The sequence below is a fragment of the Acanthochromis polyacanthus genome, chromosome 9, assembly GCF_021347895.1.
Source record: "Acanthochromis polyacanthus isolate Apoly-LR-REF ecotype Palm Island chromosome 9, KAUST_Apoly_ChrSc, whole genome shotgun sequence".
Classification (NCBI taxonomy): Eukaryota; Metazoa; Chordata; class Actinopteri; family Pomacentridae; genus Acanthochromis; species Acanthochromis polyacanthus.
In genome coordinates, this window is record NC_067121.1 from 25,094,513 (window position 1) to 25,110,448 (window position 15,936).

The 15,936-nt window shown below is 40.3% G+C and overlaps 1 protein-coding gene across 8 annotated transcripts in view; it reads left to right on the top strand.

The window, feature by feature from the left end:
- The window catches only part of tnr (tenascin R (restrictin, janusin)), a 181,506-nt gene that overhangs the window by 149,556 nt on the left and 16,014 nt on the right, over window positions 1-15,936 (top strand). For all 8 annotated transcript variants that reach the window (XM_051953970.1, XM_051953974.1, XM_051953972.1 and 5 more), the window contains 3 exons: window positions 965-1,084; window positions 3,197-3,340; window positions 14,188-14,318. In XM_051953970.1, the coding sequence (XP_051809930.1) occupies window positions 965-1,084; window positions 3,197-3,340; window positions 14,188-14,318 (395 nt within the window). The remainder of the gene's footprint in view (window positions 1-964; window positions 1,085-3,196; window positions 3,341-14,187; window positions 14,319-15,936) is intronic.

The window sequence follows — 15,936 nt, forward strand, 5'->3', positions numbered from 1 at the left end:
CACACCTGAGGAGAAATTGAGGTTGAAACACTGAGGTTAAAGGTATAATTAAATTCAAACTCAATTTTGGCATGTCCAGCAGTCTGAGAATGAAATTAGTGAGGGGATGGGGAAACAGCAGGCTCAGGAGAATATCACACTTTCTATAGCCTGTTTGACTGTATGATTTATTTCTCTTTTCTGAGCCAGGGATCAAACAGAATGATCATCAATCAGTATTATTGCTGAGCTTTTCTGTGTCTGGGTTTCTATCATTTTAATTCAGATAAAGAAGGTTTGTTTATTTTGAATTTCTAATTTTAAACATGTGGATCAGAGTGACATTTTAGATGTCTTTGCAAAAGTATCACAGGCCACTTTGTACAGAATGACAGTTTGACAGGCAAACATGACAAAGTATCATAATTTACATACAAATCAAGCATAGTCCAAAAAGCTAAAACGTGAGAAAATTACTGTAGCCAGACATACTGGCTTTTTCATTATTTTACTGGCAACTAAGAGAAATCTTGATTACCCAGCAGATACATTCAGCTATACCAAATGTTTTCCTTTTTTTATATACCATAGAAGTGGACAGTGGACCTGGAAAATAAACAAAACATTATTAATCAAATAATCCATCAGTGTGGAATTAATGTGGACTTAATTAGGCTAATTTATGAAATCCTTCATTCACATTCCAGGCAAAAATGTCAGACCTTGTTTGGTTCCAGCTGCAAAAACATTTCTGCTTTTCTGTTTTGCATTACTGACATTTGAAGACCTTGAAAAGAAAAGCATAAAACTGTGTTTCACACTGCTGACCTTCATACAAACATATTAACTCTGTACACGTTTCACACTGAGTGGACCCTCATAGGTCACACACGTATCATGATAAGTGGTCTCTCAAAAAGAGCCTGATGTTGTTGTCGTTTTTGTCGATACACTGGGCTTAATTTTCATCGTGTTGTAACCATAGCGATGGACATGCCAGCTGAGTTGACGGCCCTCAACATCACTCCACAAGGAGCCCTGCTGAGGTGGAATCCCCCCATATCCAATGTGGACAACTATGTGCTGACCCTCACACACAACCAGGGTGAGTTATCACTCGTTCGCTATTTGTCAGACAAGACTGATGGATGGATTGAAGACGACAAGAATTAGCATATTTCAGTCATTAGGATAAAATCATCAACACCATTCCTTCTTTAAATTCTTGGGTGAATACTAAACTGCAAATAATGAAACTTCAGCTGCTAATTTTTCATACTGACTCAAGTGTTTGCCTTAATCTGCATACTATTTAATATTACAGCATGTGGGAATCATATTTCTTCACATCATTTTTACTTTGCTTTGTTTGTTTTTAATGAAGCACTTTGTAGCCTTGGTTATGAAAGGTGCTGTGCCGGGTAATATTTACTTAACCTATTATTGAGAAATGCTCTATACTTATTCTATACAACTAGAAGGCATTTAAGGAGCAAAGATCTCTGCCAAGGTCACTGCTGTTTCTCGCACTTGTAAAGAATGCGGTTTTGATCCGCGACAAAATATACCGGATTCTTCCTTTACCTCTGCTCCATCTGTCCACGTTTCACTGAAATCTCTCTGGCAGTTTTTATTTGATCCTGCTGACAGGCCCACAGATATACAAGGAAACCAATAAATGCTATACCTCCGCCTCCTTGTCAGCGGTGACTAAAGAATAGTAGCAGCAGCATATAGTATAATGAGTAGCAGCAGGTGCAGCATGCAGAGATGTGACCGGCAGCATCACGGTTTTCCCATTAAGAAGGGAGATCAGTGTGATGCATCCTTCCAGGCAATACACTGCAGCTCCATTTGTCTTGCTTTCAGAGCAGTTCATTATGCTTGGTTGAACTGCTTAGCCTTGGCACAAACAATGCAGTTATTACGCGGCATGCGTTTCTGATGCAACCCATGTCTTCAATGTCTGACAGCCATATCCAGACAGGTAGGAGATAGCCATATCGCCCGGCCCTTCAGAGTCACTTTATAATTTGCTCCCTGAACCGAAGTGGACGACTGCCAAGTTGCAGTCGGTAAGCCAGCCACAAATACAACCTAGCTAGAAGGCTGCAATGTGGAGGTATAAAAACAAAACCTCATTTCACAAACATCGCCCAGTGTTGGGAGTCAAAATCTATCTTTTAAGTCAAAACAGTTCCTCCCCTCAAACATCGATATTGCTCTGATTATCATTAACTAGCAGGAGAATGTGTTACAGCAAGCATATTTCTCTTTTGCACATGATCCCGCATACGATGTGATGCCTGGAGTTACCCAGAGAAATCTTTATCACTCAGCTGCTGGAGTCGATGTGTAAATTACACCCTGAATGACTGGACTGCAGCCAGATCATCTCAGATACAGAGACAGTATCTATATGCTGGACACATATTTAGACACCAGCCCAAGTCAGGGGTTTAGAGAAGTGCAATGTAAGTTGTGGACAAATTCCCTTGAGTGTCTATGTATTAAACCAAGGTCAATAAGTAAATGTACACCAGTGAGTATTGTCCTGCATATCAAAGTAGATTTTCATCTGCGGGAACACCCACATAAAATCCAAACTATCATGGCATCATCCAAAAATTATGATGTATCATCGAAGAAAAATGATTTCTAAATGTCTGCTGTGGAGGCTGAGACGTACCCAGAATCAATAAGCATCGCTGTCTGAGGGAAATTTATACACACATGTAGTCCAAGGATGGATGGCTGGTTTGAACATCCAGGAATTATTCTTGAATTGAAAAGACATTTGGAACCAGAATAAGAACATTGGTAGGTAGATGCAGCTCTCATCATTATCACCAAAAATGAAACCTCTGATTGTGAGCCACAGGACACTACATCCTTTGTGTTAAATGTCTTTTCTAATCAGAGCAGATTTGATGTCTTGGTAACATTTTCTTTTTCAGTCAGCTCAGAGACCTTAGAAGTTTGTAATTAAACTGTAATTTCTTGCATTCACTCTAATAGGTCAGATGTCAATACCTTTAACGGGTTCTTGGAATATGCAGAAATGAGTTTATATTTTAATTCAAATGTGTCATTTTCTCTGTGCTATGGTGCATTTTCAAAGAAATCTGGTCTGTTTAATCGAAGCTACAAACAGAGAATGAGTGGGACTGTGTAAATACAGAAAACATATACATTTTGTGTGTGTTTTGTTTTCCAGTGACGGCCGATACTTTCCTGGTGGAAGGCAACAAGCAGGAGCACCAGTTGTCTAACCTTAAGCCGAGCACCACCTACTCTGTATCCCTCTACGCCACCAAAGGACCCCTCACAAGTGGAACTGTCATCACCAACCTCCAGACGCGTATGTATTCATGTTACTGAGATGCTCTCGGTACAGTGAGCAGCAACTCGGTGCTTCGCGCTGTCGCCTCACAACAGGGCGCTCTCCCAGGCCTAACTTAAGCCTTTTTAAGTGGAATTCAAATGTTCTCGAAGTTTTTGCCAGAGCGTCCCGCGGCTACACGGTTTCATTTACACCAAAAACTATGTATGTTAATTTGGGATTTTCCTGCTGTTGTTTTTGACCAAAGGCCACAGCTTCACACTGCTTTCAAAAGTGGTCAGAATGAGGTGCAAATGCAGTGGATGAATCTGTCCCTGGGGATTAGTAAAGTTTAATACAAACAGAAATATGTTTAGCACAGAAAAAAAATATCACCAGTGTTTATGTACCAGTTAATCACAACAACATGAAGGACCTCCAACACTGGCAGTCAATTTGATGGCTGAATGGAGGGATTTATACAGGAAGAGTCTGAAAAAAATGGATGTAGAGTTAGACGATAACAGTCAGGCAGTTTTCTTTCTCCATATCAGTCAGTATCCATTGTCACTGTCACATTCTTGTAATAATTCCTAATGATTAGTAGCAGGCCGTCAAGAAGGTGGGTCTTATCTAACATGAGCCTGTCAGAGACAGACTCTGCAATGAGGGAAAAAAAACAAAACACTAGAGCAGATATGCTGCAGAATAGCGAGTAACTCTTTTGTCAAGACCTTAATGGTTACTGGGTATTAGCTGACATTCCTTTTTAAAGTGATTTTGTGTCATTTCTGTTTGCATTTTACATTAATCTACTCATTAACATGTGGTGCTGTTTTCTCAAACAGTCCCCATTGAGAGGTGAGCTGTCTGTGCTTTAGAGTTGTTTGATTCATTGTTAGCATAATGAGCCATGTAAGTTATCCACATCTCATCACTGTTTTCAATTTTCTTATTGAATGATTTCACTTGTCACCTGTGTTTCTATCATTTACTGCCCATCCTGAGATTTGTAAATGTTCACAACACCAAGGATAGAGGACAGAATATCAGAATGAGATGATATTATTCCTGATTTCACAGTACCACTCAGGTACGTTTGAAAATCTCCGACTTATCTCTATGTAACACCTGTTGCTGAGTCAAACATGTCACAGGGGTCTGCATCTCGCTTGACACACAGACACTAGTTTGTGATCAGGATTAAACTTTTGCCAGCTTCACCTCCAGCTGACTCCCTTCTCTGAGTAGATCCACCTTTATCGGCTCCTCTATTGAGAGAAAAGTTAGGGGTGGAGGAATTGTTCCAGTTTAGCTGAATTGCAGCTCTGTAAACTTTGGGTTTTTTTGTAGAGTTTTTGCAAGGGGAGAGGGAAAAAAAACTTTTCAGTCAGCAGAGGAGTTCATATCCCCCCGGGAATAACAGAGCTACCTGTCCTGCACTGCAGCAGAGATGAACTGCTCGCAACAGAAACAAGCTCTGACAACCTATGAGAGCAGGGCTGCAGAGACTTCAAAATGTAAATGGGGCTCAGGAAAATTAGGAGCACCTACAACCATGTCAGTGGTGTACATACATATAGTAACTCATACATAAACAAATGTTCTTGGCAGTTTAAGGTGAGTCTAATTTGGAAGCACAATCCCTGCTAGTGCACCGTGTACCTCAGCCTCTCAAGAGGGAAAAGAAAGGAAGGAAGAAATACATATTCCCAGCCTAGTTAGAAACTCTCAAATAAGAGGAGTTGAGAAATTGCTGTGATGTAGGCAACACCATGGAGTGGGCACAGAGGACAGGTATTTTGTTTAGTTTCGAATATCATGTGTTACTGAATCACGAAAATGCTTAGGTGCTTGCCTTGTTCTACTCTTGGTGGATTTGACTACATTTATTCTTGCTATGTCACTTCGGAGAAAATATCAGGTGGATAAAACAGAAGTAGATCAAATTTCTCCATATGCAAGGACAGGCATCTGCTGGAAGCTCACTGTCTTGTAATTCAAAATTGTGCAAATATTATTCTATTCACAAATGCAGTCCCTACATGAAAAGGGCCATATGCACATAAATAAAGCTGACTCTGGTATCTTGTCCTGCTATCTTCCACTATACACTACCATTCAAAAGCTTAAAAGTGCCTTTACTTTTGAAGGAAAAGCATTTTTTTAGGAAGATAACATTAATCAGAAATACAGTCTAAACATGGTTAATGTCGTAAATGACTATTATAGCTGAAAACAGCTGATTTTTAATGGAACATCTACATAGCGGTACAGAGGAACATTTCCAGCAACCATCACTTCTGTGTTCTAATGATACGTTGTGTTAGCTAATGGTGTTGAAAGGCTAATTGATGATTAGAAAACCCTTGTACAAAGATGTTAGCACATGAATTAAAGTGTGATTTTTCATAGAAAACATGAAATTGTCTGGGTAACATGGACAGCTATCATATTCAAGTTCAGTGAGAATTCTTTAAGTTTCACCTCAATTCACAAAAGACTACATTAAGTAAAGGCAAAAAAAAGCAATAATCCCATAGTTTAATCATGCGATGCTTTGTAAATGTCATATTTATAACATTTTTTCATGTACTGATGGGTACCAAGCCCCAGTATTAAAGGAGCCCCAGGGTGTAATTTTTAAATTCCAGGAGATCGATAAGCTCTGACGTTAACAGCTCTGCTAATGGTACTTTAGAAAGTAAGACTGTTGTGTTGCACATTATGTCTCATCACCATAAGACATGTGTCTGATGTGTGTGTCTATGATGTACTTTCGCTGTCCAAATCCTAAACAGAGTTCTGTCTGTCAGTGCTACAGACTCCGACGTTTCACTAGAGCCGATGCAGAAAATGTTTGTCGTCAAAACAGCGACAAGTCCTGCGCATGTCAGAGCAAAAGCACAAGCAATCTGTTGAAACGTTCAGCAAAAATTCATCACATTCAGACACAAACGCTCAGTTTGACTGCTGAGCTCGTTGGTCATTCCTCACTAACGAGGTACGTTATGTTAGCTAGCGGCCCGCATGGAGGTAATTAAATCATACGAACATAGGCTAAAACTAAGCAGTGGTTTAACTGTGGTTGGGTTTTTACATTTGGTCTGGAAGTCAGAGCAAGCAAACAAAACCAACAATAAAATCAAAAAGTACTGATAAGAATACCGTCAAAGTACCCAATCAATAAGCAGTATCAGTTAAAGCAATAATTTTTATGCTACTCTCAGTACTTATATACAGCAGGTTGTATTTGCACAGCTATGAGCCAGTTTATGTAGAGTTGCAAACACAAATATGCAGCAAGTCAGTCTTTCCCCTTTCAGGACTGATGGTGGCATGTCTCAGCAGGGGGCGCATCAATCAACCACAACTTCAGAGAGCTCTTCCAGTGTTGTTAATTAAACTTCCTAATTGAAATCTTAAAGCTAATTTCTGTTCCGCTCACACAGCTTGTTTTCTTGGGCTGTTCGCTCCACTGGGAAATGTCACGTTGTGAATGAGCTGTGAGAGAAGATGAGACCATTGATTGTTTTGGTCAACTACCCCAGCTTTAGATCTATCACCAGCTCATCATGTCTGCTGCTCGCTTTGTGTCTGCTGTTGTCTAACTTGCTCTTTGAGCAGTTTGTTCCTCTGTCTGCATGTGTGATCACAGAGTTGAGACTTGTCTGCTGCTTTGGTTTATACACAGTGAGCCTGTGAATAAAAGGAGAAATGACAGCAAGAATGTATCCACCGTGATTAGTAGTAATGTGATTTTAAATTTAGACTACAATCCATGTTGACCAAAATCCTTTGCAGAGGAATGTTATACGCAATTAAGTTCTTAAAATCAAGTAGAATGCATTAGTAACTGTAACAGACATGAAGAGACAGGGGACTGAAATACAGTTGTGAAAAGCCCATTCTTAAGACAGGATTTAAAATTTAGCATAAATGTGTGTAATAACTGCTCGAAAAAGCAAAAATATTCTGGAGCACATAAGCCTAAATCACCAAAACGTACAGCATCAAAGCCAATCTCGCTCTCTCCAGTTTTCTCTACAAGGTATTAACTCTTAATTTCTCACCCAGAAGCATAATAATCGAATATAATCATGCTAATGAATTACTACTATGCTGCATGCATTTGCATACAGTCTGAGATTCAGTTTGAATACCTTTTTAGCTCTTAGTGGGTTCTTAATTAACAAAAGGATGTCATTTGGGAGGGTTTTTGCTTGTTTGTTTTGTCAGTGTGATGCACATTGTAGCATAATGCAAAAGTATGCTGTCCAAAGGCTAGAAGGTCAAGCTGTCGAGTTTTAACTTTTCTCTTGGGAAGTGATGGTATTTCCACATGCATGCTGAACACAGCACAGAGCGAGAGACAGGGAGAAAAGTGGATGAACCATTCAGTTGTGTTTTTTTCCTCTTTGCCGGTGGTGGGGGTCTTTGTTGATTCCCAAGCCTCTTAACCACAGCTGAGAGTGGTTTTGTTGTCTGGCCTCCATGCCTCAAGAGTTCAACACAGAGTAAGACAGCTTGGCTCCCCAAAGGCTAATATTTAAGCTATAGGGCTGGAAAATAAGGGATTTTGCTGCGGGTGTCTCTATAAGCCTGTAGGCTGCAGCACCGGGACTTTTTCCTTCAGATGTGTCCAAGCCCACTTGCTGAGAAGTGCTTGGCAAGTTTTTGAAGCAGCAGAGCTTCTTGCTGCAGGCGGCTCACAGAGCTCTGGTTGATAGTTGTTCACCGAGTGCTGAGTGCTGCTATTACAGAGCCGTAATCTTCATTCTTACAGCATCTGATAATTTTTTGACAGTTCAGTGTACCTTTAGGAACTTGAGTCCCCATAAAACCTGTGCTGTTAACTGTTTTATGGTTAAATCAGGGTTTTCCTGCCTCAGAATGGGCATTGGGAGTGACTACGCACAGCAGTGAGCGTCATCAGTTTGTAAATCTGTCTTACTTTACTTGACAGAAATATATACATTTCCTGTTATATTTCTGATCATTTGATTGCAAAAATATCGACTATACTTGAGTAAATGAAACCCAGTTCACAAATGTGGTTAAAAAATAATTTGATGACGACATTTGAAGAGGGGGATTGGTGTGAGTTTGAGGGGGAGGTTTTGACGTAGGGGAAGGGGAGGCAGATGCTACTCATGATATTCGTAACTTGAAGACGAGCCTTATTTCGTTCATGCGCACCTAGCGGGACAATGGGCCTCTGAGATGTGGGTAATTTCATTATCATATTATTGCATAGAAACTAAGCTGAATTTCAGTGGAAACAAACCTTCGAAGGCTCCCACCTTCTCTCCTGCTAGCTGAATGGAAGAGGCCAGAATAGGAGGTGGCCAATGTCACTGAACAGCCTGAGAGGTTTTACTTTAGTCTCACTTTGCTGTAGTCCATAATGGTCTGGTTGGACCAAACCATCATTCTGCTATAGAATGAAAGAAATCTGGTGTGCTAAAAACAAAAAATAACATAGATATTTACATTCCAAATGCAGTACTTATTTTATATCATGTACATTTATACACTACAGCCATTGCTATCATTATTTATTGATTTGTTTAACATGTTGTTAGCTGCATTATTAAAAGGAAGAAGAAATATCCTCAGAAATGCTGCTTTTAATCTCACCTGGCTGGAGAAGGGGGTCTGTGCTACACCACAGGGAAGAAAATAATAGCATCTAACTGGACCCGAGTGTAATTTGCAGATATGTTTACAAGTTAAGTCGCTGCAGATGCTTGTCTAATAAGATACCTTGCCTGCAAAATAACAAAGCACTCCCTGGTGAATATGTTTGTAAGTTAGACAACAAAGACTTGAACAGGAAAGGTAATGTGGACTTTTCAAAGTCTCTCGCTCTTGTGCTGTGTTCAGGTTGCTGTCTGGCTCAGTGTCTGCTCTGCTGGAGGGTGCTATTGTGAAAGCAAAATATAATAAACATGCATTTCTCCCAAGTGTTTGAGCAAGCAGATATGTGCTGTTGCAGACAGTTGGGCTTCAAAAATAATAACACAGTGCTTGCTTTACCATCGTAAATCCATCTGTGAGATCCATCCAAGTAGCATTTGGTTACTTTCGATTTGACTTCATAAATACAAATAAATCTCCCGTACATCACTCAGGCAGAAACTTTCCCTTGCAAATTGGCGCAGAGATGCGGTATCAAGTCCAAAAGAATAACTTACTCCCTTTTGTCTCCCTGTAACAAATTGCTGCTGCCCATGCTGCCCTTCCCATCTGCTGCTCTGTGTGTGTGTTTATTTTTTCCTTGAGAACTGTTTACAGCGTGTGTTAATGAGTCATTAGATGTAGCCAAGCCTATTCATCTCAATCCCATTGTTCAAACCCCCTCATCTGAAGATAGCGCTTCGGAGCTGCCAGAAACTGTGACGACACCTGCTCACCTGCTCGGGTGCGCTCCATGCAAAGGTTTAATTGGAAGTAGAAAATGAGAGAAAGAAAGACAAGCAGACAGATTTAGCTGGAGAAAGAAGAAGTAGGATGAATGAAGACAAGCAGAATGACGGTTATGCACCCTCAATTTTTATGAATTGAAAACTGCCTCCCCCCTCTTTCACCTATCCTAATCCGCCGCTGGTGTCCATCAAGACGTGGGAATGACAAGAACAAAAGATAAATCCAATTCACTCTCTGGCACATTGACTTAGGTTTGCAGCTTTCTGGATAAGGAGAAGGTGAACAAAAAAGGTGGAGGAATGTAAAGAGAAACACAAGCATAAATAGAGATAAGGAGAGGAAGATCCCAAGTTGATGTGGACAAGGGAGGAAGCAGAAAAAGAAGGAAGAGGAGAAATGAGATGCAGAGGTGGTCAAAAAAGATGGGGAATGTGCAGGAGAGGGGGGCGATTGGCACGTCACCGCGGACTTCGGCACAATCCGCAAATTGCTGCTTTTTATCTGAAAGCACACAACTCAGCCTCTCGCTCTAAACACTCTTTGTTGCCTCTTTTTCTCTCTCTCAATCCCCCTGTCACACAGCGTGGCTCTGCCTATCAGTGCCCGTAAGAGAAGGCACCCTGCATCTTTCAGGAGGTTATCAACGCCGGTACACGCTGTTAATTACAGAGCTGTCATTGATCGGTCCATATGTGTGCGCACACAAGGATTTAACTGACAAGAGTGTGTGGAGTTAGCGTTGTTGGGTGTCTTTGTGTGAGTTTTATGAGGTCTGGGTTCAATTTAGGGTTAGACATTGAGCTGAAAGTTTACCTCCAGCACTTCTTACACAGTTAATAATTCAAGCCATTTACAAAAAAGCTACATTTGTTTCATGACAAGGGCATGCATGGAAGAAAAAACAGAGTGAATCAAAAGCCTGACAATTAGGCAAAGCGAATCAGAAAAGGAGACAGCCATGTAGTAGATATCTTTATTTCATATTCGCAGCGGTGTCATCGAACTGCAAAGCGCACAAAGCGCACCACCTCATTTGTCTCTGCGCCCCGGCCTCCCTTACACTAAGCGCTACTGGGTGACTGGCTGACGATGCGCCCCAGAGTCATGATGTAACTCCTGGAAACTGATTTTCCGAATAGAGGGTCATCTATTTTCTATCATGCACTAAAATGAGGTTACAGCGTGTCAATGCTTCAGCTACCATGTCGGAAGATCAGATATTGAGTCAAAAAGGGTGATGTAAGGTGGGGAAATTGAGGTGAGTCTCCTTGTGATGTGGTTTAAGTATCAACAAAGACACTATAATCAAGCCTTGTTTAAAGCTGTGCAGGGACCAGGAATATGTTTGGGTGATGTGATGTAATGTGCAGTAAAACTTGGGTGGGTTTGCTGCTCAAGGACTTGAATGCTTTTGAGGCTGATATGCTGTTACTAAACATGAAAGCATCTCACTGCTCTTTTTCCTTCACACTGTATGGACTGAGAATTACTGACGTAGACATTTTATCCACCTCATAGAAGACACCTAGAGTACACGTGCAAGAATGTGTTCTAAGTTAAATTTTTGTAAACATGAGTGCCTCTTCTTACTTTCTGTTTCAGTTGCTTAGAAAGTAGAGATCCGAGCAATGTCTCCAAAGTTATATTAGTTTTTTTTCATAAATTTAGATTCCAGATGAAATCCTTTGTTGATGTCTAAATTATCCTGTGTGTCATTGGTTATAAAGCATCAAGGAATAAAACTGGCATTGTCATACTTTTCTTTTATTGTCCATGTTTTCAAAGCCTAATATACACCAATCAGCCATACCATTTAAACCACTGACAGGCGAAGTGAATAACTTTGATTATCTCGTTACAATGGCAGCTGTCAAGGGGTGGGAAACATTAGACAGCAGGTGAACAATCAGTTTCTGAAGTTTTGTTGAAAACAGACAAAAATTGTGCCTTTGACAAGAGCCAGATTGTGGCATTAGGAAGACTGAGTCAGAGCATCTCCAAAGCAGCAGGTCTTGTGGGGTGATCGCAGTATGCAGTTGTTAGTTTTATTAAAAGTTGTCCAAGGAAGGAGAACTGGCAACACGTCATGTGTTCCAATCCCACAGAGGAGTCACTGAAAACCTAAATGCTGCTGTGACAGAAAGGTGTCAGGACACAGTGCAAAGCCGCTAGCTGTGAATGGAGCTGTGTGTCTGCAGACTGGGCAGAGTGCCCACGCTGACACCTGCCTGGTGCCGAGAAGGCCTCCAATGGGCACACGAGTTTCAGAACTAGACCAGGGAGGAATGGAAGAAGGTGGCCTGGACTGATGAATCATGCTTTCTTTTACATCATGTGGATAGTCAAGTGTGTGTGCATTGTTTACCTGGGGAGGAGATGGCAGCAGGAAGCATAATGGGGACAAAACCAAGCAAGAGGCAGAGGCAGGCGGATGCACTGAGCAATGCTGTGCTGGGAAACCTTGGGATTGGCATTCATAAGGATGTTACCTTTACCACCTACTGAAGCATTGTTGCTGACCACATTAAGCCCTTCAAGGCCTGAGATAATTCACCCTGCCACACTGTGAACATTGTTCAGGAATAGGTTGAGGACCATGATGAAGAGTTTACGGTGTTGACTTGGCCTTCAAAGTCCCCAGATCTCAAACCAATGGAGTAAACGTTGGATGTGACGGAACAACAAGTACGGCCCCACCTTGCAACTTACAGGACTGAAAAGTTTTGCTGCTAACCCGGTGGTGTCTGGCACCTCCAGAGATCATGTGATGATCTCAAGGGTCAGAATCGTTTTGTGGAACAAGTGGATTAATGCAATATTACACTGATGCTGTTGATGTTGTGGTTGATCTGCGCTTGTCAGAGACTGTGATTGTTCTCTCAAAACCAATAAAAACACATAAATGAGTCATTCCACTGCATTGGGTGACATGTTCCTTCATTACATAGCAAAGTTAATCCTACATGCACAAATGCACTATGTGTTTAATATACGTTGGCTGAATACTACATCAAATCTAAAGAAATATTGAGATACATACTGGCACTGCACATTGTCTCTTCATGATAATTGTTAACAGGTAGTGCATGATAATGATAGCTCCATCTTTTAAATATGAAATATTGTGGAAAAATCTAAATGGCAAAATCCTCAGCTGATGTCAGGTTTTATTAAGCCACTAGGTCACTGCTGGGTCTGTCCAGAGAGACAAAACCTGAAGGAAGTCCAGACTTTTTTTGGGGGGTGCATTGTTATAGACTGGCCTGTAAATAGAAAGTTGGCAAAGACAAACTGATTTGTACATCATTTACCTCCCTGCCGATTTCCTGTAGGTCAGTGGGGTCTAATTTCCAGATTCATTTGTGCCTTTAAGACACAGATTCTACTGCCTACAGTACCGCTGATTGTTTTTCTCCTGACTGTTTGCTGGTATTGTCTGCTGCTTTTTACTGATAGTGAAAGAGCCACGGCTTGTCTTCATTAACAGAAAGCCTCCAGGACACCAGACTGAATTCAGTGCAGTTTATTACTGTGTCTTGTTTGTTTCTTTATTTATTTAATAAAACTATTATATAAATCCAAACCCCCCATAACATGGAAGATAAATTATACAATGAATACAGCAATTCCCTTAAAATAAAATTAAAAAAACAGTAGGAATGACAAATTAACACAGCTGATGCATGTTGTAAAAGTACATTATTTCTAACTATTCTGTGTGGAGCTCAGACATTTTTATAATGAAACTGTGAATTAACCAACTCATTATTAACACATTCTTCATTTCGCTCCTGACTGATCATTTGCAAACTTATTACTTTATCATACAGTTTTTTTTCCCCCTAAAGCCGGATTGCTATCAGCTAAATATTCAACCTTTAGGACCTCAAACTGCGATGCGTCATATGCTGAAAAACTCCATCAGCATATGAGTTCCAATTCCAAATTAACAAAACAGTTTCTGCCTCTGTCCCTGAGCAGTAACTTGATATTTTTTCTTTGGCACATAACAAAGAACTTGGAGTGGCTTGATTGTTGTTTTTGTAGCATGAAAACGAAACCAAAAAGAGCCTAATAGAAGAATTTCATTTCTGTGGACACCTGCATCATGTAGTTCTATTCAAGTTTCCCAAGCACAGGGGTGATACTTGGCTCCTTAAAACTGCATATTTAATTCTAAATACATTAATATTATGACATCTTCCTCAGCAGTTCCCAAACACTAGTGCATCCACTTAAACACAATGAATGTAAATGAAAATGTGGTGTTTTCAAGAAGTGGGTGGACAAATTAACACCTTAGTCAATATTTAAGAACTGCAACACACTGAAGAACATATGTGCAGCAAAATACAAAAAAACCACAATTACAGCAAATGTTTTTCCAGCAGAAGCGTTTTGTTTTGCATCCAACTAAACTGAGTCTAAAAGTAATTTCTTCTCTCTCTTTTTGGCAGCCATGGACGCACCCCTGAACCTGACAGCCAGCGAAGTGAATCATCGCAGCGCTCTCATTTCCTGGCAGCCACCAATCGCCGAAATTGACAACTACATGCTCACCTATAAGTCCGCAGATGGCAGCCGGAAAGTAAGAGACATATGCGACTTTTTTTGTCCAACATGTACTTAAAATCCGTGACTGTTAACATCTGCAGCCAATATGTGTCTCCATATGTGGTGATTCTGGAAGACCTAGCGAGCATCCGTCAACAGTGAACGTGTCCAAGAGATGAGCTACACTTTTGTTTATCCATTCTCCTGAAAATAGAAACCTATCTCTGCATGTATGGAAATTCCTTCTTTTATTTATGGAAGGTACAAAATTGAATCAAGTCATTACACTAGAGTTGGGGAAATAATACTAATGCACAATCACAACTTCATGACGAGCACTTTGCAATTCAAACTTTATCTTTCGTTCATGTAATCCCTTGATGTGGAGCATGCACACGTTCAGGGACACAGGAACACACACTGGTGCACGCACAAGGGAAGTACACAGTGAAATTGCCTGTCCGATAGAGATATTACTCTAATGTGCCTCAGTAGAGACATTGTTTATTTTGATTAAACGTTTTGATGTGACTGAGTAATGGTAATAAAGCACATTAGCAAGAGATGTGTGGTCAAAACACATACGCAGATCCATACTAATGTAGTGATGATCTACCACAAGCTTCCGCCTCAGACACACGCACACACACGCTCACACACACACTCCCAACAGTGTAAGTGTGGCAGTGTTGTGCGGTTGACCATCGGGTGTCACTCATGCACAAAGAATGCAACAGTAATTCTGCAGATGATCCCTTTTAAAAGATTTGACTTTCCAAAGCAAACAGACCTCTTCTTTCCCCCCCCTCTGCCTATTTGTCCTTTTCTACAATAATGTTTTGTTTTTGCACAAACATTAAATCAATATTTGATGTCCCATTCCCAAGACGCTGCACACATTTGCATGTTTAGTTCAAACAGAATTTAAACCGCATGTTTTTCCCCACAGAATACATATCAGTATAATAAGTGTGCATGCTCGGGCTGCACAACACGTCATAGCACATCACAACATGTACAATGTGAAGAAAGGCAGATTAACTGAAACATGTCGTCAGCTACAGCTTTTTTCACTGCTTGATACAGAAAGAAGCCTTCTTGTCTTCTTCTTGTTTTCCATAATTAATCTACAATCTGACTGAACATCATTTACTCTGATTTTCGGATTCTTGGATTTGTCGTGTTTTTTGCAATTTTTTTCCCAAGGCACAGACTTCGTTGACAATTTGTCACAAAAAGAAACGCAGTGTCAGTTGTATGGATATATTCCAGCAACAGAAAGCATGTTGTTGACCAAAAACAGGTCCTCTGCCACTGTGTCTTGAAATTGTTGGCAAATCTATATCTCATCCAAAGCAAAATACTATTTCCGATGCTTTTTGCCAGTTTTACATTATAAGATCATTATGGCTATTATAAAAATCAACCTGATCATTGTAGGATTCATTCTTTCCAAATATTATTCCATCATCAGTTGAAAATTTCTGTTTTTTCATATCGCATTTCATATCTATTGCACACAAACAAAATACAAATCTAAACCAAATATCTCTGTCAGTTTCCTCCAATATCATACAGCCCTTGAACATATAATATCCAAAACAGAACATATTTAGATTTTAGACTCTTTACAACGCAATATTTCCTTCTGT